The following is a 27,590-nucleotide window of genomic DNA, read 5'->3' as shown; positions in this document are numbered from 1 at the left end:
GGGTGCGTTTCCCCAGTGTGGGAGTCTAGACTCCCCAAGACTCCCCAAAAAGGGTGCTTCTGGGCGTCCCCCTTCAGTATGGGAGTCTAGACTCCCCAAAAAGGGTGCGCCTGGGCGTCCCCCTTTAAATTTGTCTAATAAGACTTAAAAATTCAAAATTCAAAACTCAAAACCATTAAATTTTATTTTTTTAAACTAAATAACTAAAACTTAAAAGTCTAAAAAAAAAATTAAAATTAAAACTAAATAACTAAAACTTAAAAGCCTAAACCTTAAAGTTAAAAGCTCATTTCATTTCAACCCAAAGTCATTTCCATTTCACTCTTAACTATTTTTGAGTTTGAACTTTGAAACTTTGAGTTATATAGATTTAGTGTTCAAACTTTGAAAATATACTAGTATGTTTTGCTTTCAATTTAGATTCTAGATTGATGGATGATGAATTTAGTTTTTAAATCAATGTAGATTGTAGAATGATGAACCATTGAATGATGAATGATATCGATCAATGTATTTGAATTTTCGAATCTCATGGTATGTATGAATAATAATTAATTCAATAATGAGACTTGTCACTTGAGTATGTCATATGAATGATGTATGTATCAAAATGAATGATGAGGATGGATCAATGATTCAAATTTCAATTGTCTATTTAATATTTTTATGCTTTCATTATTGAACAGTGAACAATGAATATGAACTTGAATTATATATATATATATATATATATAGATATACATATACACCTCGACGACTCCCCGCACCCCGAAATTTCCCTAAAATTTGAGGGTACTCCCACACGTCCCCCCTGTGCGTCTCCCCGCACCCGCGTCTCCCCGCACCAGAGTCTTGGTGGAACATTGAATATATATATATATATATATATATTTTTTATTGTAAACCTAAAACTAAGGAAAAGGACCTACACTATGAAATAAAATGACAATGGAAAAACTAAACCTATGCTAAACATCTAAACTCACCTGATTGCATTTATGTTGAAAACCAAAAAAAAAAAATAAATTTGACTGCTTCCTACACAAACAGAAAGGAGACCTACACATACACAGCTCACCTGCGCGTAATATATTACCAGGCCCGTAAAAAAAAAAGGCGTGACCCCTTACAACAGATTTCTTCAACAGCGGGCAAAGAACGTTTGCAGGTTGGCCACGATGAGTGAGGACGCAACAGCGAGGGTATAAAGCCTCAATGGTTTCTGCGTGGATCTAATGTAGGCCCACGGATGTTTTGGCGGCGACAGCGTGAAAGGCCTCACGCAGGTTTGCAGGTGGTTCGATGGACAGCAGAACGTTGGTGGAACGAATGAAGTATGGCGGAGATCCTTGCATATGGTGTATTGCTGGCCCGTATTGTTTGATCACCGTGTACGTTTGCAGGTGCGCGCGGCTCCACAAATTAGCTGTGTGAAAGATGAGTATAGGCTGCGTGCAGAGGACAAGCAAGTTATCTTGCAGGTATTGGAAACCAGAGAAGATCAAGCAATGGGCAAAGAAAACCGTAGGATAAACTGTGTGAAGGGATGGCGTGAGAAAAAAAGAGAAATACGCAGTGATTAGCGTGGACAGTGTTTGGAGGCAGCGTGGGTATGCTAGGCGTTGAAAAAATGGACGCAAGAGAGAGGAGTTGGGGGATGGCAACAGTAGAACAAGTAGGGGACAGTTGAACTGAGCAGCGCAGGTAGGCTGGATCCGCAAATGAGAATGCAGTTGAGGGAGGAAAAAGAACTGCAAGCCAAGGAGCTGAAGTGAGGGGAAGGCGTAGGTAGCCCGGATAGGCAGCGATTGGGAGCACCACGTGAGGAGGGCAAGGGAAAAGGTGCTTTGCTGCTGATTGCAGGTTTGCTGAAAGATTCGGCACGTTTGTAGAACAGCAACTCAGAAACCCTTGAAGAAGCTTTAAATAAAAATTTTAAGCTTTCCCTGCTTCAGATTTTATTGATGAAAACCCCAAAAAATTTCTCAATTACCAGCACCTGTAACCTGCAGAAGAAAGGAAAACCCTAATAAAATCTGTGTATAAAACAAAATTTAAACCCTAGATCAGCTAAACAATTTACAGCTTTTGACTCTTTAACAGCCACATTTATCAATGATAATCAGTAGTTTTATCAAAATTCCAGATTCACTATGAAAAACCTCAGAAAATCTCTCATGCAATTCAGAAGAAATAAACTTAAATAATAAACCCAGGATCAAAATTAGTTGGGCTCTGCGAGAAAATGCTTGCGGGAGTTGGCTGGTTCAGCCGAGAACTTCCCCAAACGCCCACTGATCTTCTTCAATAAGGGTTTCCTGCACAACTCATTTCAACCATCAATAAAGAGAGAAAGAACAATACTAGATCTCAAAAAGCAATGGAGATACCTGCCATTACTTCAGAAAACCTAATACCATTCAAACCCTAGCAAGTGAACAAGATACCTATGCTCAACAATACTCTTCAATAAGCTGTTACTAATGGCTGAAAATTAAAATATGCAGAAAATAAAATAGCTCACAGCACTTCCAGAGAGTAACACCAGCAAGATTTCAACCCCAAAGTCTTTCTTTATTAGCACCAGAAAAAGTTTACAAGAGAGCTTCTTCAGCACAAGACTCACAGATCCAATGATCTCAAATGACCCCTAGCACCCTATTTAAAGGAAAAATTCCCAACAGCTAGTTCGAGTGATCCACGTCAAAATGATCTCGACCGTCGATGAGGATCAAGATATCTCTTGATCTCATCCGTTGAATTTTTAATGTATTAAAAAATTGAAATTCTGCATTTATTTACTCAAAATATTATTATTTTATTATTTTTAGGTTTTTTACTTTATTTTTTATTTTTTTAATTATTTTTAAATGGATCCTCGAACTTAGCTTTTGGAAAAATCACCTAGGACCTAGGACTTAGGACTTATGAGGGGATTAAAACATTTCTTAACCCTCAAGACACTTTACATCATGACTTTTACAACTTCACATCCAAAAGGGGGAAACCCATTTGACATAGACCCTCATAAGCCACCCAGTTCTGCGACACAACTATAATCTAGTAGATTAACACACTAGGATTCTCCTAAGATTCTAATGACAATCCATTCTGGCTTTAGGGTTAGGCTGAAGGAAAACTCTGCCGATCATGGATCGGTGAGACGAAAAACCTTCCGGAACGTAGATTATCACTTAGAAAATTAGGTCCACCTAGGCAATTTACATACATGACTCATATCTGCTAAGATTATTTACAATTTATACATGCAGACTGGGTTTACAACATAAATTGATCAAGCTGTCGATGACTGTCGAATGGCACAGACATGTCGATCAAGCGCGACCCTTTTTGCAAAGAAAAGGGGGTGTATTGCTATGGGTAGTTGACCGGTAGTGGTCAACAAGCCCCAAAAGTACAGTCAATTTGCAGATTTCTGAAGTCAACTTGCAGCCCTAAACTAGGGCAGTGAACACCGGTCAAACTAGAGGTTAGATCACCTCAGTTTTCGTGCCAAAAATTGCGGCCTGCCTAGGAGAGGCAACCACACCCAATCCACACTTTTAGGTGGTCAACGTTGGTCAAAGAGATGACCTGCTGCCCTAGTGTCCTCCTTTCTGCGTCTTCCTTGCCCTAGGACGTCTTCCTTTCAGCCACACGTGTGCGAGAGAGAGAGGCTTCTTTTATGCGTAGGAGAGAGAGAGAGAAGATGAGTGAATGAATTGTCCAATTGAGGAGAATGCTCCTTGTATTTACATGCAAATGTTGAGGATGAATAGAAGTGACTGTTGGGCTTCTGAGCCTACATAAGTTCGCTGACCGACCTTGACAATATGTCCAATAAATTCATATCTTCATAAATACTTATTGAAATTGAATGATCTTTAGATCAATCCTACACCTCTCGATGAGAGGAATCTAGGAAAAATATCAGAAACCATAAATAAGGTGATCCACATGGAGTTTGGCCCTAGTTGCCAATTTTAACGCTATTCCATCTCACTTATTTGTCACTTTCCACCCCCATTAGAGGGATGTACCTTGGACATACTATCCCCTTTAAGGGCTAAAAGCACCTAATAAGGTACTTGGCTAACCCCCTTTGGAACTTGGAGACACTAGTGTTGAAGGAAGTGTAACTAGGTTTGGTCTTCATAAATGTAAGTTTGAATTTTGTATTTATTCAAGAAAAGAGATTATTTTTATGATATTTGTCAATGAGTTTCTTGCTCATTGAATTAGGTCGAGCAGATGTTTAAGTGCTTCTAAGAAGTCAAGAGTCAATGTATTATGTAAGACCCTTTGAGGGCATGTTACACTATGTATAAAATAGTATAAAGGATACCTATAATCAAAGTCCCAAGTCCTCTCCATATAGCAATGTCATTCTAATAAAGCAAAACGAAGAAAATAGTGAAGATATGGTCAAGTTGGCTTGAAGACAGAATGTCGGCCTAATGTCGACCTAGAGGAGGTGTAGAAATTTCTCATTTCCCACCCCGGTTTTCAGTTTCACTTTATTTCTCCAAAATAGTTAAATGCCCTTTCCCATATCCATACATTCAACAACTGGAAAATAAATTTTGCTGAAAACACAAATTCTGGAAAAATTACAGAATGCTGGAAAATGCAGAAATAAATATCAGCACATACAAACAGCGATTCAACACATTTAAACACAATGATTTTTGGTCAAGGTGACCCTAGAAAAACCCCTGACAACTCTTGGGGAAAACTAGTTCGAAAGCTCCTTCTTATTTCTGGAAAATGCTTTTTACAGTGAGAAATATTCAGCAAAAAATCAGCAAGCAAACTTTTACAACTTATCTTGTTTTCCGTGCTTCACAGCCAATTGGAAAAACTTGCAAACAACAAAACAGAATAGCAATAAATGCTGTACGACCTCCTCGATTTTGTGCCCAAATTTCAGCCTTAAATGCTACTGCACGGCTTGCCTAGAAAAGCGTGCAAGCTGCCATAAATACGTTGTACGAATTTCCTCGATTCGCGTGCAGAAAAACCAGCATTACAGCTATACGGATTTGCCTCGATTTGTGTGCCGAGGTATAGCCACTTGCTGTACAGATTTTTGCTCCTCGATTTTTGTGCATTTGCTATACGGATTTCTAGAAAATCGTGCCCACTATCTGCCTTTCACTGTGTGCTAACTCCGCTGTATGGATTTGCTAAAATGCTGCCTTGGAATGTGTGCCAAGCTGCTGCCTCCTTCTCTTCACTGTCCAGAAATCTCCCTTGCTCTCTTGCTCTCCCTCTCAATTTGCTCATGAAAGAATAAATGACATTTTCCTCCTTTTCCTCCTTTAATCTAACCCTAAGTGACTTTTGGGGAATCCCTAAATCCAATGGCTGAAATAGATTGAGATCTAGGGCTCAGATTAAATGCTCATTTAAATCTCACTTTCTATTTTTTAATTCTCCCCACTTTAATAAAGACCCACTTAGTCATTTATTTCCAAAGTCACTTTAAAATTAGATTTTAGTAACTTTATCACTTAAAGTCACTTTTAAATTAGATTTGACTTTATAAAAATTATAAAGTCACTTTAGGAGAAAAATTAAATTCTTTTGGATACTTTTCCTTAGGCCAAAGATCAAAGCCTTAGGGAACCACCTATCCTCCGGTACCAAATTTCAACACTCCCTCTTACCGAGGAAGATGTTCCTCACCACACCCATCTTGTCTCTGAAGTAGGCATGCTTGCCCCATGGTAAGACTTTGATAAGAATATCTGCAACCTGCTCATCAGTGGGAATATACTCAAGCTTCACAGCTCCCCCTCTGAACATAGTCTCTGATGAAGTGATATTTGATCCCGATATGCTTTGACCTGTCATGAAATACTGGATTCTCCGTGAATTTAATGCAACTCTGATTATCACAGTAAATCACTGAAGGTCTCAATGGCTGACCAAATAAGCCAAACAACATCTTGCAAAGCCAGATGGCCTCACAACTAGCTAGACTGGCTGCCATATACTCTGCTTCCGCTAAACTTAATGCTATTGACTGCTGCTTTTGGTTGAATCATGACACTACTGCCGAACCCAACCCAAAACAGCACCCTGAAGTGCTCTTCCTATCAGAAGCACAACCTGCCCAATCAAAATCAGTATAACCTGCCAATCTCACTCCATCCCCTTGCTTGTAGTCCAGACCATAATCCACTGTCCCCTGCAAGTACCGCAAAATGTGTTTTGCAGCCACCCAGTGAACCTTCCTAGGCTCACACATAAACTGACTCATCGTGTTGATTGCAAAACAAATATCTGGTCTAGTGTTGACCAAATACATCAAGGAACCAATTAGCTGCCTGTACAATGTGGGATCCACTAACTCGGAATCTGAAGCATGAAGCTTCTTCCAGTTGGTGATCATCGGTGTAGACATGGGTTTACAATCCTCCATGTGGAATCTGCCAAGGATGTCCACAATATACTTCCCCTGCCCCAGGAAGAAATGCCCCTCCTCCTGCCACACCTCCAAACCCAAAAAGTAATGCGTCAAGCCGATATCCTTCATCTCAAACTCCGCCGCAAGATCTCTCTTGCACTGCTCTATGAGTCTCTCTGCACCTGTAATGACCAAGTCATCCACATACAACACCAGAATGAGAGGCTCCTCACCTATCACAATATAGTAAAGGTTCGGATTTGCCTCACTCTTTGTGAAACACATCCCCTGCAAGTATGTATCTATCCTGGAGTACTAAGCTCTGGGAGCTTGTTTCAGGCCATAAAGGGCCTTCTTCAGTCTGCACACATGGGACTCCCCATGCACCTCAAAGCCCTGTGGCTGCTCAATGTACACCTCCTCCTATATGAAGCCATTGACAAATGCAGTCTTCACATCCATCTGGTGGATCTTCCAACCCATCTCTGCTGCTATCGATATAATGGAGCGGATCGAAGTATATCGAGCCACGAGAGTGAAGGTCTCCTCATAATCAACTGCCTCTACCTGGGAGAACCCTCTAGCCACAAACCTCGCTTTGAATTTCTCAATGTTGCCATCTGCAGCATGCTTTACCTTGTAAAGCCATTTGGAAGTAACCATGGATTTGCCCTCAGGCCTTGGCACCACCTCCCAAACATCATTCTTCATGATAGAAGAATACTCCTGCATGGCCTCTCTCCAGACCTGCTGGCTAGCTGCCTCCTCATAGCTAGAAGGCTCAGAGTCAAGGATGCTGGTGCCATATAGCTACAAAACCTCTCAGGTGGTCTACTCTCTCTGACCGGCCTCTTAGGCTCAACAACAGATGTGGCATCTCTCAAGGTGTCCTGAAGCCACTTGGGCTTCCTCTTCCCTGAGCGTACTTCTCCCATTGGAGAATGAAACTCCTCCTCCTCATCATCATCAGGAGCCTGAACTCCTGACTGTCTGTCTGCTGTCCTCCTGCCTGCACCTGAACTTGTAGAAGCTGAGGTACCGTGTGAACTGTCCATCAGTGGACTCCCTAGTGAACTGCTCTGTGGACTGCTCTGCATGCTGCTCGGAGCACCATCCCTCTGGCTCGGCGAACCACTGCTCATTGACGGACCTGACATCCTCATAGATGTACCTCCGGATCCTCCTGATCCCTGCCCACTGGATCCCTGCGACTGACTCAACTGCTGCTGAGGGTCTGGCTGATCCAGATACTCTAACTCCCGTGACCTCCTAAAGGCCCTGTCCTCCTCGAACTTCACATCCCGCCTGACAACAACTTTCCTCTGTGCAGGAATGTAAATCCGAAAGGCCTTTGAGGTCTCACTGTAGCCCACAAAGATACCCTTCTCTGCGGTGGGCTCTAGTTTGGTCCTCTTCTCCTTGGGTATGTAGGAGTATGTAATGCACCCAAAGATACGAAGATGACCAATATCAGGCTTCTTCCCAGAAAAAGCCTCCTCTGGAGTCATGTGCCCCAAGGCACGATGCAGACTCCTGTTCTGCAAATAAACAGCTGTGTTGCAGGCCTCTGCCCACAAGAACAATGGCAACCCCTGATCATGTAACATGGCTTTGGCAGCCCCTCCGATGGATCTGTTCTTCCTCTCTGCAACCCCGTTCTGTTGGGGGTTGTAAGGAACAATGAACTCCCTGCTAATGCTTTCCTCCGCACAATAGTCAACAAACTCTCCAAGGGTGTATTCTCCCCCATTGTCCGACCTCAGGGACTTGATCTTCCGACCTGTCTGTGTCTCCACAAGAGTTCTAAACTCTTGAAATCGCTTGAAGACCTCACTCTTGGTCTTCAAGAAATAAATCCAGGTCCTCCTGGAGTGATCATCAATGAATAAAACATAGTACTCATATCCACTCAAGGAAACATGAGACATCCAACCGCTCACATCGGAATGAATCAAATCAAGTATCCCAGTCGCTCTGCTGTCACCGCTGGGAAAAGGGGATTTGGCAAACTTGCCCATTGCACATCCTTTGCAAGTATCAAAGTGATCAGTGCTGAAATCTGACACACCTGTAGTGATCTCCCGCAAGGTCCTCAAAGCTCCATGATACATATGCCCCATCCTGCGGTGCCAAATCTCACACAGCTCAGAACTGCTAGCTTTGCTGTCGGTACTACTGCTCAATGCCAAAAGGGGCTGGAATGCAAACTTGTACACCTTTGCATGGCGTACACCGATCACTCTAGCTGAATCAGCTGGAGTGCCCCTGGGATACATCAACACCTGTCCTCCCCTGAACAGTACTTCATATCCTCTGTCCTCCAAAGCTGAGACAGATATGAGGTTCTTCCTCATCCCTGGCACATAAAGAACATCTGACACCTTCAAGGGAGGTTTGGACTCCCTCTGAAATGTCAGTGTCCCCACACCGACTGCTCTAACAACTCTGTCATCATTGAGTACTACCTCTATATCAGTGCCACTCTTTGAAAGCTCTGAGAAGTACTCATGGACTCCTGTCATGTGACGTGAAGCCCCACTGTCCACATACTAGATAATCGAAGATGCTTCGTTAATCGAGGGAAAAGCATGCTCCATCTGAACCTGTGTGGCACGTGATCCTGCACTAGAGGACTCACACGCAGTGAACCCAAACTCCCGGTCAAAACGATCTGCAAAGTCCTCAACCTCTACTGAAGCTGCCAAGCTCTGGTTCTTCCCCTTCTTCTTCTTCTTCTTCTCCGGACACATAATTGCATAGTGTCCCATCTTTTGACAATTCCAACACTTTACCTTGGAATAGTCCTTCTGTGTGTTACCCTGTTTACCTTTACCTTTGCCTTTGCCCCCACCATTGCTTGTGGAAGCATGCTTCTTCCCTTTGCCTTTCTTGCCTCCTGCCAATAATGCTACATCCTCATCCTGCTCAACTGTCTTGGCTGCCCCAGGCTGACCTTTCCTGATCTCTGTCTGAATGCAATCATCCCAAAACCTCTCCCATGTGGGAAGGGTCTCACGTGCACAAACCTTATCAGCAAAGTTCATCCATGAACGGGGGAGGCCATTCACTGCAATCCACACCAACTCTGTGGGTGGAATGACCTCTCCCACTGCTGCCAACTCATCTCTCACATTAGTAATCTTTGTGAGATATCCAGCTGCACTATCATTACCCATCTTAATGGTTTTCAGCTTCTCTTTCAGGACCATTTTCCAGTTTTCATTGGTACTTTGGTAGAGATTGGACAATGTTGTCCACATCTCATGGGCATTTATCTTTCCTCTCACATGTGGAATGCAATGGTATTTGACTCCGTCTAGAATTAGTCTCTTACCCTTGTTGTTCTTTCTATTATAAGCAACCAACTGAGTGGCCTCGGCCCTCAGTAGGCACAACAACAGGGTTCTGTGTGGTATGCACCATAATGTCCCAAACTTCTGCCTCCTCAAAGATACTCTGCATTCTCTCCTTTCAAATGCTGTAATTGGTATGCCCATCCAACCTATCCTTCACCCTCAATCCCAATGACATCCTGCTGTCCTAAAACTGAAAAATAGCACTGCTGTAGTAAAGATAAAGCTACTGTTTGTGAAAAATCAGCTTGCTGGAATTTTCTGAGTGAAAAAATCAGCAGGCTGTAATTTTCTTCCTTGCTGTCCCAAACTGCACTTCAACACTCAAGCTCTGATACCATATAGAAATTTCTCATTTCCCACCCCGGTTTTCAGTTTCACCTTATTTCTCCAAAATAGTTAAATGCCCTTTCCCATATCCATACATTCAACAACTGGAAAATAAATTTTGCTGAAAAGACAAATTCTGGAAAAATTACAGAATGCTGGAAAATGCAGAAATAAATATCAGCACATACAAATAGCCATTCAACACATTTTAACACTGTGATTTTTTGTCAAGGTGACCCTGGAAAAACCCCCTACAACTCTTGGGGAAAACCAGTTCTAAAGCTCCTCCTTATTTCTAGAAAATGCTTTTTACAGTGAGAAATATTCAGCAAAAAATCAGCGAGCAAACTTTTACAACTTATCTCGTTTTCCGTGCCTCACAGCCAACTGGAAAAACTTGCAAACAACAAAACAGAACAGTAATAAATGCTGTACGACCTCCTCGATTTTGTGCCCAAATTTTAGCCTTAAATGCTATTGTACAACCTGCCTAGAAAAGCATGCAAGCTGCCATAAATACGCTGTACGGATTTCCTCGATTTGCGTGCAGAAAAACTAGTAGTATAACTGTACGGATTTGCCTTGATTTGCGTGCCAAGGTACAACCAATTGCTATATGGATTTCTGCTCCTCAATTTCTGTGCACTTGTACGGATTTCTAGAAAATCGTGCCCACTATCTGCCTTTCATTGTGTGCTAACTCAGCTGTACGGATTTGCTAAAATGTTGCCTTGGAATGTGTGCCAAGCTGCTGCCTCCTTCTCCTCATTGTCCAGAAATCTCCCTTGCTCTCTTGCTCTCCCTCTCTCAATCTGCTCATGAAAGAATAAATGACCTTTTCCTCCTTTAATCTAACCCTAAGTGACTTTTGGGGAATCCCTAAATCCAATGGCTGAAATAGATTGAGATCTAGGGCTGAGATTAAATGCTCATTTAAATCTCACTTTCTATTTTTTAATTCACCCCACTTTAATAAAGACCCACTTAGTCATTTATTTCCAAAGTCACTTTTCCTTTTTAATTTTACATTGACTTTATTAAAGTCACTTTAAAATTAGACTTTAGTAACTTTATCACTTAAAGTCACTTTTAAATTAGATTTGACTTTATAAAAATTATAAAGTCACTTTAGGAGAAAAATTAAATTCTTTTGGACACTTCTCCCTAGGCCAAAGATCAAAGCCTTAGGGAACCACCTGTCCTCCGGTACCAAATTTCAACAGGAGGGACAATCCTCTATATATAGAGGTTGTCCACTCAACACGTGAGAAAACTAAGGCAGCAGAACAAGAATACAGTGATACACCCATATCTCAAGAAGGATCTCGTTTGGTCAACAAAAGAAGAAGTCTACTTGAGCAAAGGATAGAAGAGGAACATCTCATCTAGAAGGCTCACTCAAGGAAGGTCTATCTCTAGACTAGAAACAAAGAAGGAGGCCGAAGTGCTGGGGAGCAAAGTGTCGGAAGTATGAATTCTATGTGTTGGGAAACAAAGTGCAAAAAAGAGGAGAGGACTTGACTTGTGCTTGGAGGACATCCTAGTCAAGGGTCTAGGGTTTAGCAGTGATCAAGAAAGAAGCTTCAATAAGAGAAAACTTATCGAAGGGTTTTCCTCTCAAGAGAAGAGAGGTTTTGGCCCTGGCAGAGAGCCAACATCTTGTTTTCTTCTTCTTATGTTTTGGTAGCAGTTTGATGAAGTACACACACATGCATTAATAATAATAAGAAGAAGATTAAGCTAACAAGTAAAAGTAAAAAGACTCCACAAATTATTATTAAGTAACGAAGAATCCTACTATAACTTATTTGCCCTAGATTTTTCAACAACTAGCACATGCCAAAGCCCACTACAGAAGTGCATGCCATTATGAAGTACCCACTTTGTTATCCATGATTTGTAAGATCTTTTACCCAATTATTTTAATGACTGGTTGTATTGGAAGCCTAGGGGACACATTGGATCTTGTGCAGGATTACAGGTGGTTTCCGTTCGAGTTTGGTCTCCCTATATGGGATCCTAACCCTAGAGGTCTAAATTGAAACATGTAGGGTGTGCATAGAGAGCCATTGGCCTCCACAATAGCAGAGGATGTACAGGCATCTCCGATTCATATGGAGACCCATGGGGTCATTTATGTGCCCTCAGAACCACTGGGAGCACCACAGGTCTACTACTTGGAGAACAAGGGGCCACCCCCTTGTCCATCATATTCCGAGCAATTTATTCCTCAATATGGTACTTCTGGAAATCAAGGGGCCACCCCCTTGTCCATCATATTCCGAGCAATTTATTCCTCAATATGGTACTTCTGGAAATTATTATTTGGCCTCTTGTGAGGCTTATTTTTACACTTATGAGCTAGTTTGGTGGGCTTGTCACCAATAGGGGTTTTATTTGCACATTATTTTATCATTAGGGGCTAATGTAGGCCCATAGGCTAATTCAAACTCCTTAGGAGGGTATATATTGCTGTTAGATACACTCATTTGTATCATCAATTGACTTGGGATCTCTCTAATGATAGAGAACTTCACATTTTTTCCTTGGAGGATATTTTTGGAGAATGGATGAATTTTAACGTATGGATTTGGGCTATTTATCTTGTCTTGGGGCTTTGTCTTGTAAATGAAATGCTGGTTGGATATACTCTAAAACGTTGTAAGTAAATTTTGGTGTTATTATTCTTGTTGCTGCATACTTCTAAAACTAGGGCTAGTCGCTGCATGATTGAAATGTGGAATTGAGCATGTTTTAGCTAATTTAATGTATGGGCCAATGTTATATGAATGGAATGTCTAAGAGATTATATGTCTCGATAAGCTTGCATCGTTTGCTTAGAAGTATAAATGCTTGAAGGTCACTTTTCTTTTCTTTCTCCCAACATTGGATGAAGCTGACTTTCTGGGCCTCCTTGATCAAGAAACCAAGTTCTTACTCATCATCATCCTTGACTCCATATCCCCAAGTAAATTAGGCACTAATCCATAAAAAGGGTGGTTATCCCCTTAACCTTTTTCACCTTTTATCACTTTTTCCTAGGTCTAGCCCTCAAAGGTCACCTAGGGCATCAATTTCCCGGGAATTAACCCAAGGAAAATCTTCGATATCCTACAGACTGCCGCGCTGGTGGGTCCCCTCCCTCTCCAAATTTGAAGCAATTCTAATGGTGGAATCTCGGGAATCCCAAGCCCTAGCTCTAGGGTTGAATTTTGCCTAGGCATCCCCAAGGCTAAACCTCAACAAGATCAATTTAACCTTTTGAAGTAGATATTCTTGTTTGGTCCTTTCCCCTCACCTTGTCTAGGATAGGAACATCATTGGTTGCTGCATTCCATCCCCGAACCTTGGTTGGGTCCACTTGGCCCCGTGTGGTCCCACTTCTCAATAAAGATCATTTGTCAAAGACCATTTGGGAATCCAAGTCTCCAAGGATTATAAGGCCTAAGAACCTCGTTTACAAGCCTATCCTTTCTCCCTCAGCCCTCCAATCCTCACCCTTACCCTTGGTGGACCAAGTCCCTTGCTTAAAGAGCAAGCAAGTTCTATTCTTCACTCCATCCTTGGGAAAGGGTTTTCAGGGTCACTTTTCACCTATCCATTGAGATATACTTTACAAGTGATCCCTACAATAACGAGATTCCTCCCATTGGTGAAAGTGAGTAAAGCGCAGGGAGACTTCGCTGTGGTGACAGTGGGCTGAGCCTCCACCGTTGCGCTTAACCTAGCAGTTGCCCTCTTATGAACCCCTTTTAGGTCCCCTGCTGGTTTGAGTGGCAATAGTTCCAAAGCAAAGATCCTTGTTTCAGAAAGAAATTCCTCCCTAGCTGAGAGGGAGTTTTCAAAGTTGGTAGCTAAGGGATGAATTTCCTTGATTAAAATCTCATTTCTGACTATTCTAGAGTGACTTTCTAAAATTAGAAATTCATGTCTATCATTTCAAGCATGGTTTTCCAAAAATAGTAAATCACCATGCTTCAATTGGTAATCAAGTATAGATGACGGAAAATCTCTAAACATATCCTTAGTCAATTTTAATTGCTTAATTTTTACTTAATCAACAATATTATTATTATTATTATCCTTATGATACTATAATATTATTATGAAAATGGAAATACATGTCACCATTCTTAGTTGGCACTCAATCACTCCATTTCGCACCTCTCCCTCTCCTTGATGACACTCGTACCCCTCTCTCTCACTTAATGATGCGTTACCCTCTCTCTCTCTTTGTGGATTTGTTGCACTCCTCTTACACTCTCTTACGTGCATTAAAGACTTGTCATAGCACTCGTCTTACACGCATTAAATACTCATCATAAAAGATTCCTCTTACGCACTCTTCAATGCATATGTTACACTCTCTCCTTCAAGGCATGTGTACTCCTCTTTATGGCATGAGTTACAAAGAAAAACATACCTCCTTAATGGCATGAGTTACAAAGGCATGTGTAATTCCCTAAATGGTATATGTAACTCTCCCTCAAGGCATGTGTAATTCCCTAAATGGTATATGTAACTCTCCCTCAAGGCATGCGAGTTACTCCTTCATGGCTCGAAGTCCTTGCTCCTCCTATATATATGTGCCTCTCATCTTCACTACTTGTGCATTGTGACTTCGAACATGTGAAAGAGAGTTGGAGAGACTAGAGAAGGATTGACAGTGAGAGAGAGACTTGGAGAGTAAGAGTAGAACTTGGTGAGCCAAAGTGATTCAGTGTTTGCATCAGTTGCTGCTATCAGACATCTTCTTCAGATTTGGGTGAACTTCTTCATTCTCTCATCGTATTTTGTTTCTCCGCTGAACAATTGATTTAGGATAAAAGAAGAATCTGGTTGGGCTTTCTCCTTATGGGTTTTGCGCTGGTCATTGGACCTAAATTCTCTGTCTCATTGTGTTGTTGGCTATTTTCTATTTTTGCATATGGTTTATATGGTGCATGTTCTATCTACAATTGCTTAACTGATATTGCAGCTTGAAGGAGTTTCATTTTAAGCAATTGTTTCAGCATAAAACATGAAGTTTGAACAAAAATCACCTCTAAAAATTGCGAGTTAAGGAAGCCCTAGTCCTCAAGTCTAGATGAACTCCCTTTATTTCCACCATATTGTTGTTCTAACCATATTTCCAAGTGTTTAAAGGCTATTTACAGGTGCTGGAGATAATCTACAACAGTTGGAATTATTTACCCTTGCCTTGGGATATGTGAAAATCAAGCTAAACCCTTTGTATCCGTTAGAACTGATTTAACAAGCTTCCAATTAATTAATTATTCCTATTTGATTGTATATTGGTTGTCTAAATTAATTTATAGGTCTGATTATTATTTTTGGGCAAGTTGAATTCTCAGCCCTCATGGTTGTGGGGTCAATTCTGAGTAATCATGTTGCAGTCTTAATATATTTCATCCTACTCATCCAAATCAAGTGTTCTTGTGCTCATATGAAATCTATTTGATGGTACTGACATCTTTGATGAAGTTCCTTGAGTTTCAGACCCCTGAAGTGGCTCCATGCTTGCTGCCCTGCGACAATCTTCAGAAATACTAAAATTACATGTCTGAACAACAAGAATTTTTTACTTTTGACAACCATATAGAATAGGTACTGTTGTCGCACAGATTGTCTAGGCAGCGCGACGACGCTCAGACCGGGGGCTGTCACCCTGATCCCCGATCTCTTCGTTTAAGCCGTCCCCTTGAAGCAAGGCTAAGGGGGGTAGACCCTATGGGAAAAAGGAAGACCAACTGGGAACCAGCTGGCTTGGGAGACACAGCAGGGGGAAACAAGCACTTGATCGATGTTAGAATTTGATTAGATTATTAAATGCTTAAGACCAATGCCTTATGGAGTTAATGAAAACTAAGTAATTAATTAGCTGTTGCTGCTTATGAAGTAATTTAACGATCGCTTGAAAATATTTACAAAATATCAAAGATGTAGTGAGCATTATATAATCTAGGGAATAATTAATTTTACCAGATGCAAGATATTCAAAAGATGCACAAAGTTCTAGCAATTAAATTTCAAAAGATCAAAATTCATTCCTCAACCATGAAATTCAAATGCTAACCAACCCACAAAATGATTCACCACTTTTCAATAGCTAATCTTTAAATAAACATTTAAGCGCATTTAACTATAGAGAAGTGGAACATAAATACCACAAAAAGACACCAAATTAAAATTTCAATTTTTAGTTAATCTTGTAAAAAAAATAAAAATAATTTTTATATTTTTTGATATTATTTAAAATCAAAATTTAAACAAAATTAAATTGAACTTAAATAAATCTAAAATAAAAAAATAAAAAAAAGATGAAACCAAAACTTTAAAATCTAAAACTTAAACCTTTTATGGTTTTTATATATATATATATATTTTGAGTTGATTTAAAAAAAAACAAAATTAAACTAAAAAAAGTCTAACTCTAAACTAAATGAAACTTAAAATATAAATAAATATATACAATTAAAATGAGATCTAAAACTAAAAAAATTATAAAAAAATCTAATTCTAAAAACCTAATAAAGATTATAAAAATCTACCCTACACATTAAAATCGAAATGTTAACTAAATCTACCCGCATACATACAAAAATAAAAAAAGGAAGTTCAATTTAATTCTAAAAAAGTAAAACCTAATCGAATTAAAATGAAACGAACTAAAAAAATATGCTCTAGCTACTTACTAACCTAAACCCTACCTATGCATAAGAAAACAATTTTTATTTGTTTTAGCGTGTTTATGCAGGTGATGGCTGACGGAGGACAGCAGATCGATGGGGAAGAGAGATCGCAGGAGAAAGGAGTCTGCGTGAGAGATTTGGGTGATGTGAATGAAGGGTGAGCAACAACGAAGAGGTTTGATTGTAGGTCAAGGGGACGCAGATAGCCGTAGATGATGAATGCAATGAGGCTGAGGACGCTAGAGGGATGGCTGGACAGAGCTACGTAAGGAGGTGCATACAAGTGAGATGCGTGTGGGTCTTGTCGCGTTTTGCAGGCAGCGAAGGAGAGGTAATGCGTGGAGCGCAAATGGAGCTATGGATCAGTTGTAGCGTGAGCAGGGTTTGCAGGGGTGCTGGCAGCGTGAAGGAGATGGTGCGATAGTTGGAAGAGGACTGCGTGTGGAGCAGCAAGGAAGTTTTGCAATGGTGAAGAAAGCGGATGAGAGGTTGCAACGTAAAACCTATGGGATATGACGGGTGGGAGAAGCTTGAGGGAGAGCAAACTTGCGTTTGATTGTTTTCTTGCAGGTTTGCGTGGAGAGCGATGGTGAAATGTATGGCTGCAGGTGAGAGGCAGCGAAGGACGCAGGTTGCAAGATGGGTTTCACGCAGGTTTTGAAGAAGGGTCGATGGCAGAAGAGCGATGATGAAGAACTTCACGGAGAGGAGTGGTATGACTTGGACAGCCTTGAACCTCCTCAGAAACCTTAAAATTTTTTAACTCCCTTTGCTTCTGATGAAAACCCTGCAATAAATTTCCAGATTTGAAGTAAATTTTCCTGCCAGAACTGAAACCCCAGCAGACAGATAGCTTGGAGAGCCTCGAATTTCTTAAAAAAAAACCCTACAAGAACTGATCCTGAGGCCAGATCTTACCCTCCATGGCCTAGATCTGGTTTCAAACAAAAATTTCTTCTCAGACTTGTAACCTGCAATGGCAAAACAAAATACCCAGAAACAACATGCACAAGAAACAAAACTAAAAACCCTAAAACCTGCTAAATAATTACACTATTCACAGTTTAAAGGCTCTAAATAGCCAGATTTGTCAGTATGCCACAAAAATATTTTTTAAGATTTTGAATATAAGATGACGTGCTTCAGAAAACCCTTCATGCATTCACCAGAAAATTTCAAATGATAAGCCCGGGATCAAAACTGGCTGGGCTCTTCAGAAAATGCAATCCGGGAGTTGGCTAGTTCAGTCGAGAACTTCCCCAAACACCCGGTAATCTCAAAAATAAGATTTCCTGCACAGCTTAATTCAACCATTAACAAAGAGGGAGAAAACGATACTAAAATCCAGATCTAATGGAGATACCTGCCATCATATTCAGAAATTTAACTACCATTCAAACCCTAGCGACTAAACAAGATCCCCGTGTTTAAAATCACTCTTCATCAAGCTATCATCAATGGTTGAAAATAACTTTATGCAGAAAAATAAAACATCTTACAACACTTCCAAAAGAGTAACACCAGCAAGATTCGAACCCCAAAGTCTTTCTTTATTGCACATGAAAAAGGACTATAAGAGAGCTTTCTTTAGCACAGGACTCTCAGATCGAATGATCTCAAATGACCCCTGACACCCTATTTAAAGGAAAATTTCCCAATGGCTAGTTCGAGTGATCCATGTCAAAATTGATCTCGATTGTCAATGAGGATCAAAATCTCTTTTAATCTCATCCGTCGAAATTTTAAATGCATTTTAATATATTAAAAAATTAAAATCTTGCATTTATTTCCTCAAAACTTTGACTTATTATTATTTTATTTTATTTTTTCAAAATTTTTATTTATTTTTAATTTTAATTTTATTTTTTAATTTTATTATTTTTAATTTTTATTATTTTTACTGGACCCTCGAACCTAGCCTTTGGAAAAAAACACCTAGGACCTAGGACTTATGAGGGGATAAAACATTTTCTAACCCTCAAGACACTTTACATCATGACTTTTACAATTTTACATCTTAAGGGGGAAAACCCATTTGACATAGACCCTCATAGACCACCCAATTCTGCAACACAAATATAATCTTGCAGATCAAGCAATTCATAAAAAATATCAATTAATAAATAACATTAAAATAATAATATTATCAATAATTAATTAATTAAATTAATGAATGTCCCATTAATAATGAAGGGGCATAGGTCAAAAGACGTGACCACTCATCTTCGTGGCTAGTCAATGCCTATATAGGCACACCACCACGAAGAATTGTAATCACCATTCATTTCTTCAATACAATACATTTACTTATTTGACACTTACAAATACAAGACTACACACAATATTCTTGCACCAGGTTTCTGGCTAACAGTGGTATTAGAGCCACATCCTCGGCCGATGCTCTTCGAATCACCACTCACACAACTGTTCCGCCAGCAACTACTCTGCAACTATCAACCCTTCACGCCACCGGTTTCGCTACTTCGATCCATTTTAGTTCGAAGTCACCGAACTTGCTCCGTCTTCCTTTCACTGCCTGTTCCTTGTGCTTTGTTCCATGAGAATGACACGCCTCATCCCACCGTTACCGCCACCAAAAATCTTGGCTGATCGCTGTCATCGGTTTCTAGCCAGTGGCAGACCAACTGTCGTGAATCTCCAAGGTTGTCGCGACCCTTTTCTGTTCTGCTCGACCAATTCCTCTATCCAACGATCCCTTGTCTGTTGACCGTTGCCTTTTTAACCAGTCGCCACGTCCTTCGGCACACAACGTCCCTCGATTGTCTAAGCGTTGTCTTCCTCGATGTTGTTCTTCGTATCGTGTGGACTCGTCAAACACCATATCATTGTGAGTTAAATATAATTAATTACATAATAATATTGTTATATACTTTATTATTTCATTATATTATGTTATATAAATAATTTATTATATAGTTAATTATTTTATAAAAAAATTATATTATTATTATTTAATATATAAAAAACAAAAAAAGGGTTGCTATTACTATTTAAAAAAAATATTATTATTATTTAATTTAGGAAAAAGAATGGTTCTGCCAAGAAAAAAGGAACAAAATGGGGAATAATAATGATGAAGTTGACATAAAAAAAAATATCAAGAAGAACTCGATAAGATACGACATCATCTCGACAATGTCGAAAAGAAGCAAACAAAGCTAGGAGAAGGATAAAAACTAACAATAGAAACTCAAGAAGAATTATCAACTGAGATAAAGAAGATAGACAACATTGAGAAAATGTTGCAAGGGATGCAAAACCAAGAAAAAAGAGACTTCGATTATCGATGGCAAGCTTTCTTAAGATTAAGAGAAGAAGACAAGCAAGAAACAACTTGTAAGGGTAGAGAACAAGTAGTAAGAATGGATCAGTTAATATAAACTTTAAAGGGTTAATTCATTTTTTGTTAATCCTTTAAATGCTCAAGAACCAACACAAAGTCCCAAAACTCCAGCTAGCGAAGATCCCCCAAATCATGAAATTCCACAAATGCTACACTTCTCAGGTAGGCAGTGCTATACAAAATTTCCAGAAAAAGACTATCAACGGATTAAAAAGGAGCTCCCAAAATACGATGGTAAAGACCATAAGGGTGCTATTGTTTGGGTTAATAAAATGGAAGCCATTTTTGAATCAAACCCGTCAATAGGAGAACGAGAAAAAATCATGACCGCATTCAACAATTTGGATGCAAAGGCATATGATTGGTTCCTATGGTGGTCTGGAAAATGTGATGCCCGTTTTTTTCATTGGAAGTCTTTTGTGGATGCCTTGCTAAAAATATTTTATGATAAAGAAGAAGATGTCTACGAAAAATTTGTTCATCTCAGGCAAAAAGGGTTTGTAAGCGAGTACACCCATGAATGAGAAATATTAGCTACAAGACAAAGATGATTTCATAATGAACAACTACTTAAAATGTATAGATGTGGACTTAAAGAGTATATCCGCACAGAGTTGAAATTGTACAAGCCCCAAACTATCGAAGAAGCTAGACATGCAACAAAACTTATTGAACAGAAACATAAATTCAAAATGTCATTATTCAAGGAAGATAAAGACCAACAACAATACTCAAGTAAAAAAGAATCTAACAAATGTAAGTATTGTGGAGACAAATGGACTTCAGGACACAGATGCCTTAACAAAAAGTTGTATGCTTATGAAGTAGAAAAAGAGTCAGACACTTCAAGTAATGAGTCAACTGTCAGAGAAAAGGATAAAAAAGAAAAAAAAAATTGGCGCAAGTGTGGAGAAAACTGGACGCCAGGACATAAATGTGATGACACGTCCTTACGCCACTATAAAATAGTAGATGGAAGGCAAGTTGAAGTACAAGAACCTGATGAAGAAATCATTGTCACACACAGTGAAGATTCAGATCCTGAGGAACCATCATTAGCTGCAATCTCATGTGTCCAACAAAATCAAGATGAAGAGAGCAATTCTTCAAAAGGTCAAAAACAACAAGTCACTGCAAAATACGTTCCACCACACCTTCGGAAGCAGGGAAAACAATCTCCAGAAAGAAAGAACATTAAGCCTACTACTCTACCAACAAACATGACAAGGAGATTACGCCCTAAAACCCTGAAACTTAAAGGGCTCATAAGAAGCAAAAATGTCAATATACTTATAGATTCTAGCAGTACTCATAATTGTATAAACATTGATCTTGCTAAACAACTTAATCTTTGTATATGCCCAATCAAGGACCTGACCATGTCTGTCACTACTGGGCAAAAGTTCGAAGAGATAGGAGAATGCCATAAGGTTTCAATCTAGATACAAGAACTAGAGCTACAAACAAATCTATTTGCCCTACCACTCAAAGAAATGGATATAGTTCTAGGTGCAGAATGGTTAATACAACTAGGAAGCTATACTACAAACCTTGAAGAATAGTTCATGGAGTTTAATTGGCAAGGACGACATTATAAATTATATGGTGTTAACGCTTCCAGCTTCAAGGAAGGTACAAATACACATGAGGACTTCACCAGGCACAAACAAAGTCAAAGTAAAGATGCCATTCCATAGCAACATGTTCAACTAGAGAAAACCCTTCTTGTTATGCTTTGAGGACAAAGCATCTCTAAAGGGGGTGGCAATGTTATGAATAAAATATTCATAAAAAATATCAATTAATAAATAACATTAAAATAATAATATTAATAATAATTAATTAATTAAATTAATGAATGTCCCATTAATTATGAAGGGGCATAGGTCAAAAGATGTGACCACTCATCTTCATGGCCAAACAATGCTTATATAGACACACCGCCACGAAGAATTGTAATCACCATTCAGTTCTTCAATACAATACAGTTACTTATTTGACACTTACAAATACAAGACTACACACAATATTCTTGCACCAGGTTTCTGGGTAACATCTTTCAAGATATTGAACACTTTTTTCATTGCTGTTTTGCTTAATTAATTGGCTGTTAAATTACAGATCAGATCAGATTGTTGTTATCATACTAACTCCTACCTCTTCCATCCATTTAAATAAGGCACTGGTCTACTAATTTGTTGGTTGAGTTGTTTCGTGTAGGGATATCACCCGGAGCTTTTAGTGGGAGTTGGCCTAAAGCGAGAGGAATACGCTGAGGTGACAGTGGGTTTATTCCTAATAATGCTTATTGTATAGCAGCCTTGGTTGAACCTTGCCAACACTGCTAATTTGAGTAGTAACATTCTTTGGCGTCGTTGCCAAGGAGAAGGTTTTCAAATCTGACATTTCGACATTTCAAAGACATATTCAACAATGAATATTCTAGTGAGTTTTTGTTCGTGTTTGTACCTTGGTGATATTTTCTCATGCTAACCTAACAAGTCTCATTTGGCAACTCCACTTCAAGAAAATAATAAGAGGTACAATACATGGGTCAACTCTAGAGGTTAGTCTCTTCAAGTCCCTGAGCCTCATTTAACTTATTGGAGATAGGATAACAAACAAACTCCATCATCATTTTGTAGTTTTAAAGAAAAACTTGGCTTGTATGAATACACTCAAGAGATAGTTGCTGTCACATGGATGAGTAACATTTATAAACCTATTAATTTGGCAGCTATTTCTCCTCAGCTCCATAATTTGTCTAATACAGAAAAGATTACAATTTTTCTTGGGGATAGCACTGTTACAACCCAAAAACATTAGGATACATTTATAGAACACAGGGTCGATATTTTTGTTTTCCATCGTGATGTTTTGTTTAGATGTTGTGCAGTATCTCTTAAACAAGAGGTGTGAAAATGGTTCATGAGTTTACCTGATAACTGCATTGACTCTTTGGAATCTTGCAAAAATAAGTTTTTTGAGAGATAGGCTGAAAAGCAAAATGTTCATTTGCTTTTAAATGCTCTTACTAACATTAAATGTTTCGACGAAACCGTTGATGAATTTAACAAGAGATTTGACATGACACTGAGTGAGATCCCACAATCACATAATTCTACTCCAGACACTTCACTTACATAATACCTCGATGCTTTCAGTGGGCCATTTTAGCTTCATTCTTATTGAGTCAAATCCTGCAACACTTGAACAAGTGAAGAGTATGGACGAGCGTTGGATGATTGCAAGGAACTCTGATCATTTGGGACCAATAAGAAAGGTTGAAGTTAAGCAAAAGTCCCAGAAAGAAGAGCCATCAGCATCAAATGACCTGATGATGTTTATGGTCAATAAATTCAAGGAATTGGAGCTCAACATTACCAAAAGTTAAGCATCATTGTAGGAAAGAATTCTCCAAATAGAGAAGAATCAACAGAGTCAAGAGAATTATCAAAACCAACAGTTCCGTTTTCCCCAAAGGAATGAGATCAGAAAGGGTCCAAGAAATGATAAGATCCCGAACTGATTTGAGCATGCTAATATGTCCTATTTGCCATATCCTTGCTACTTTTGCCGAGCATGCCAACAACTTCATTCGGAAGCAACATGTCTGAGATATTGGGAAAAAATGCAGGAAGAGGACTGGGGGGAACCTGACTCATGCAACATGGTGTTTGATAATTCCAATCTGTTTCAAGAAGAACGAGTTAGTACAGCTATAGAGGATCAAGTCACCAAGGTATTTGGGGAAATGCCATCTCATGAAGAAATAGCTCGCATGGCTGTAGTCCTTTCAAGAAGGTTCAAAGGTAAAATCTATAGTAGAAGGAATGAACCTAATCAAGGGGTATCATCCAACCCTTCCAAGGAGACAGCACTCCGAAGTTCAACTGAAAATTGAATAAGTCCAGAGAAGCAACTCAAGGGAACCACTGTCCAAGAAATGTTTGCTTGCTTCTTGCGCTAATAATTCAAAGGTAGCAATGCCTTTGAAACAATTGATAAAGATGGGCATGGTGATGTGTGGGGCTCTATTCCATCTCTAGTTACCAAAATGATACAACCTCGTCAGGAAAAATAAAGTGTCTTACAAAAGGATTTGTCAAAGAAGCAAAGGCTTGGCAAGTACTGTTTGGTCCTCATGCATAAGTGAGGCTATTGCAACGATCGAGTATACATTCAGGTCTGCAGTCTTCATGTCTCAAGTTTTATAAAAGGATACCACACACACACAAGAAAATGCTTCATCCCATCCTTGGGTTGGTATCATTGGTAGTGATGTCATCATGAATCTACTCAACTAATCCCTCATGCAAATTTGAGCAACCAACCATTTAAAGACAACGACTGTGCTTATAACACACTACATGTTGGAGAGAGGTGCTATAGTGACAGGTGTTTGACCTTTGTACTTTTGCTTCTAGCACGTTTGTTTACCTTAGCCATCATATCTAAGCATCTGTTTTCTCCATTACCAGTAGCTTCAGTTTTCATCAAGTTAACCTCAATGCTTTTAAGCTGTTGTAAATTCAAAGTTTCAAGGACAAACTAAAGCCTGAAGAATGTGACTGAAACTTTGTTCCTTCTTTACCTCCCCATTTAGCTATTTCTATTTTCATTTTTGTTGTATGTGAGGGGTTGAAATATTTTTATGTAGGTGAAGTACTCTCGAGTGTTGGTTGATTGGAGGAAAGATTACATGGAGCACCAGTTTAAATAATTGTTTTTGGTGTTTGTTTGCTATATCATATCTAATATCTGAATCAAAATGCAGTCTGTAAGCAGGCTCAAAATCTTGCTTGCAGAGTAGGCAGTGTCACAAGTTTAAAGGTTGCACGTCCCTTCCCCTTTCAAGAAGAGATGAATCATCTTTATAGTTAATTTTTCAACTAGTCATACAGGGATTATAATTCAGTCTATATAGTAAAGCTAACGTCTGTTTTTAGGAGTCTCGGTGGGTGCTCAAGTTTGTGTAGATGTAGAGGTGGATCTTACCATAATGATATGAATTTATGGTGCCTTACCAAAATGTATAATTCTTTCAATAAATCAATGTGTCATTCATATTTATGTCTATTATATTGTTGAATGCCGTGGTTATTTTATTGGTCTTTATCTTGACAGGTTCAGGGAATGGTAATATCCATGCTTGGAGTGTCAACTCTGGCAAAGAAGTACGCTTTTATGAGTCAATTTCTGGTTTTAGAACTCTATTTCTTCTTTGAATTCATTGAAAAAGTGAGTTGTATCTGTTTGTGAAACTGCTATTGAGTTATTGGTTTTATTGATCCCCAGGTTGCTTGTTGGACGACTGAGGGAGTCATTCCTGCAGTGGTAAAATGGGCCCCAAGACGCTTAATGTTTGCTAGTGGATCGTCTGTGCTGTCATTATGGGTACCAGATTTATCAAAGTTGGCTTCTCTTACTGGTTCAAATTCTAATAGTGCTTATTGATGACATTCAGTGGAGCCCAAGAGAGACAGATCTGACATTCCTCCAGCAACCCTGGGATGACAACAGCTCTTCATTTCTTTCTTGGATATATATTTTTCCTTACATCTAGTGTCTTCTGTCTTCTCTGCCTTTCGTAATTTTATATTCACTGTGGTGGGATTATCCTCTCCCCTTTTTGACCCACTGTTGCTTGTATTTGAATTTGTACGTATAACTTTTTATTTTTTTTATATAATTAGCTCTTAATCACAACTTTTAAATTTCCATATAATTAGCTCTTAATTTTAATTTCTTATATGTGGCACTAGTCCCTATCACATCCTTACCTTTACACCTGGAATGTTATGATGTACTTTCATTGTCATTAGCCATTTTTTATTACCTGTGGTCATAAATGTATTTGCTCATTCTTGCTTTATGTTAATCTCAATAATGTGCTTGTAGGATTCTTGTCATAAACTTGATCCTCGAGGTGATGTATGTAGGGTCCTTGCCAATGGTTGAAAGCGGATGATTACACTGGCAGTGATGCACCTAGTTATCATTTGAAACAGGGAGTCTAATGGACATATAGGAAAAGTGCCATTGTCACCTTTTACAGTCCCTGTTGCTTTGGGCTAATGGTTGCTCGCCTTTGGGGGGTTTAACTATTGATCTGAAGTAAAAAATCCTCAATTGTACCCTGCAAAAGACTTCAAATCTGCAAAAGATAGTCACTGGAGTCTTGAAAATTATTCACATTTTTTCCATTGAGAACTTGGAACAAGAAGTAAATTTCAGGTTTGTGTTAAAATATCAAATCAGCATTTACCCTTCATAAATACTTGATAATCTGTGACAAGAAGTTACAGATTTGGAAGTAAAACACCCAAAACTCAGTAAAATAAATTGTTTTTTTCAAGTATTTTTTCTGCCAGTACTTTCAATCCAATGGCATGGAGAGAAGATAGAAGCAAATTTACTCATTAACCCATTAAAAAACCGAAGGGGATATACAATCGATGCTCAGGTGTTTTACTGGCACAGTACTTAGGTAATAGGGACAATGTCAGATTAACACTCGAAGCTATGGGAGTTTCTCCGTTATTTCAGCACTGTAAATACAACGTTTCAGAATACCATGTTAACGCCATAAAGAACTCGGGGATGTGCAATCATTGCTGAAGTGCTATACTCTCACAATACTTGGGTTCCGGGACAATGTCACACGAATAGTATGGGAGCAACTCCGAAACTCGATCATGAGCTCACTCAAACCTCTGACATGAGAGAACTCAGAAAGTGAGGAATGAAGTGGGAAAATAGAGGTGGGAGGATTTGGAAATTGCCAATCCCTCTCTCTTATAAATCACGGGTTTCATACCAAAGAAAATATTGAATAATATATTAATACCAAAAATATGCATGTGAATTGGAAAACGATTAAAGTGCTTTTTGGACTCCTAGTTTGTCCAGTGATGCTATATGGGTGTGAATTGTGGGCTAGCAGCACTCCCGTCTCAAAATGGAAACAAATTGAGAAAATCCAAAAACGCTTGATCATGAGCAAGTTCAAAATAAAAAGTTCGGTACCTTATGAGATAATGTTGAGTGAAACAGGAGTAACTTCCATTGAATCAATTGCTATGGTGCGGCTCATAAGATACCTAAAAAGAATTGAATAAATGAGAGTAGGTAGATGGCCTAATGTTATCTTCAATGAAGGCATCAGTGAAAGAAAGAAAACATAGATGAAACAAAACTACACATGGATGCAAAAATGGAATATCTACCTCAATGCCTGTCCCACAAATAGCAAGGAGCCAAAGGATTTTGTTATGGAGAAGTTTCGTAAAAAGGAATTCAACCCTACGTGTGATTTACAACAAAAAGAGTTCATTGGAACTAGCATTTCGTGGAGGGCAAAGGTTCTTATTGCTCAACTAAGGACCAACTAACATCAACTTCGGTGTGAAACAGGATGGTGGAAAAGGCCTAAAGAA

The 27,590-nt window shown here is 39.2% G+C and overlaps 1 protein-coding gene across 1 annotated transcript in view; it reads left to right on the top strand.

Annotated features, from left to right (window-relative positions):
- Positions 1-25,879, top strand: part of LOC149218121 (Transducin/WD40 repeat-like superfamily protein) — a 191,028-nt gene extending 165,149 nt beyond the window's left edge. Inside the window, exons 10-11 of the mRNA XM_089383820.1 lie at positions 25,279-25,328; positions 25,450-25,879. Of these exons, the coding sequence (XP_089239946.1) occupies positions 25,279-25,328; positions 25,450-25,608 (209 nt within the window). The 3' untranslated portion in view covers positions 25,609-25,879. The remainder of the gene's footprint in view (positions 1-25,278; positions 25,329-25,449) is intronic.
- Positions 25,880-27,590: the final 1,711 nt, after the last annotated feature.

The sequence above is a fragment of the Pinus tabuliformis genome, chromosome Q (genome assembly GCF_031772625.1).
Source record: "Pinus tabuliformis cultivar Carrire ecotype Pingquan chromosome Q, CPIR1, whole genome shotgun sequence".
In the NCBI taxonomy this organism is placed as follows: Eukaryota; Viridiplantae; Streptophyta; class Pinopsida; order Pinales; family Pinaceae; genus Pinus; species Pinus tabuliformis.
This window is presented reverse-complemented; position numbering and strand designations above follow the sequence as displayed.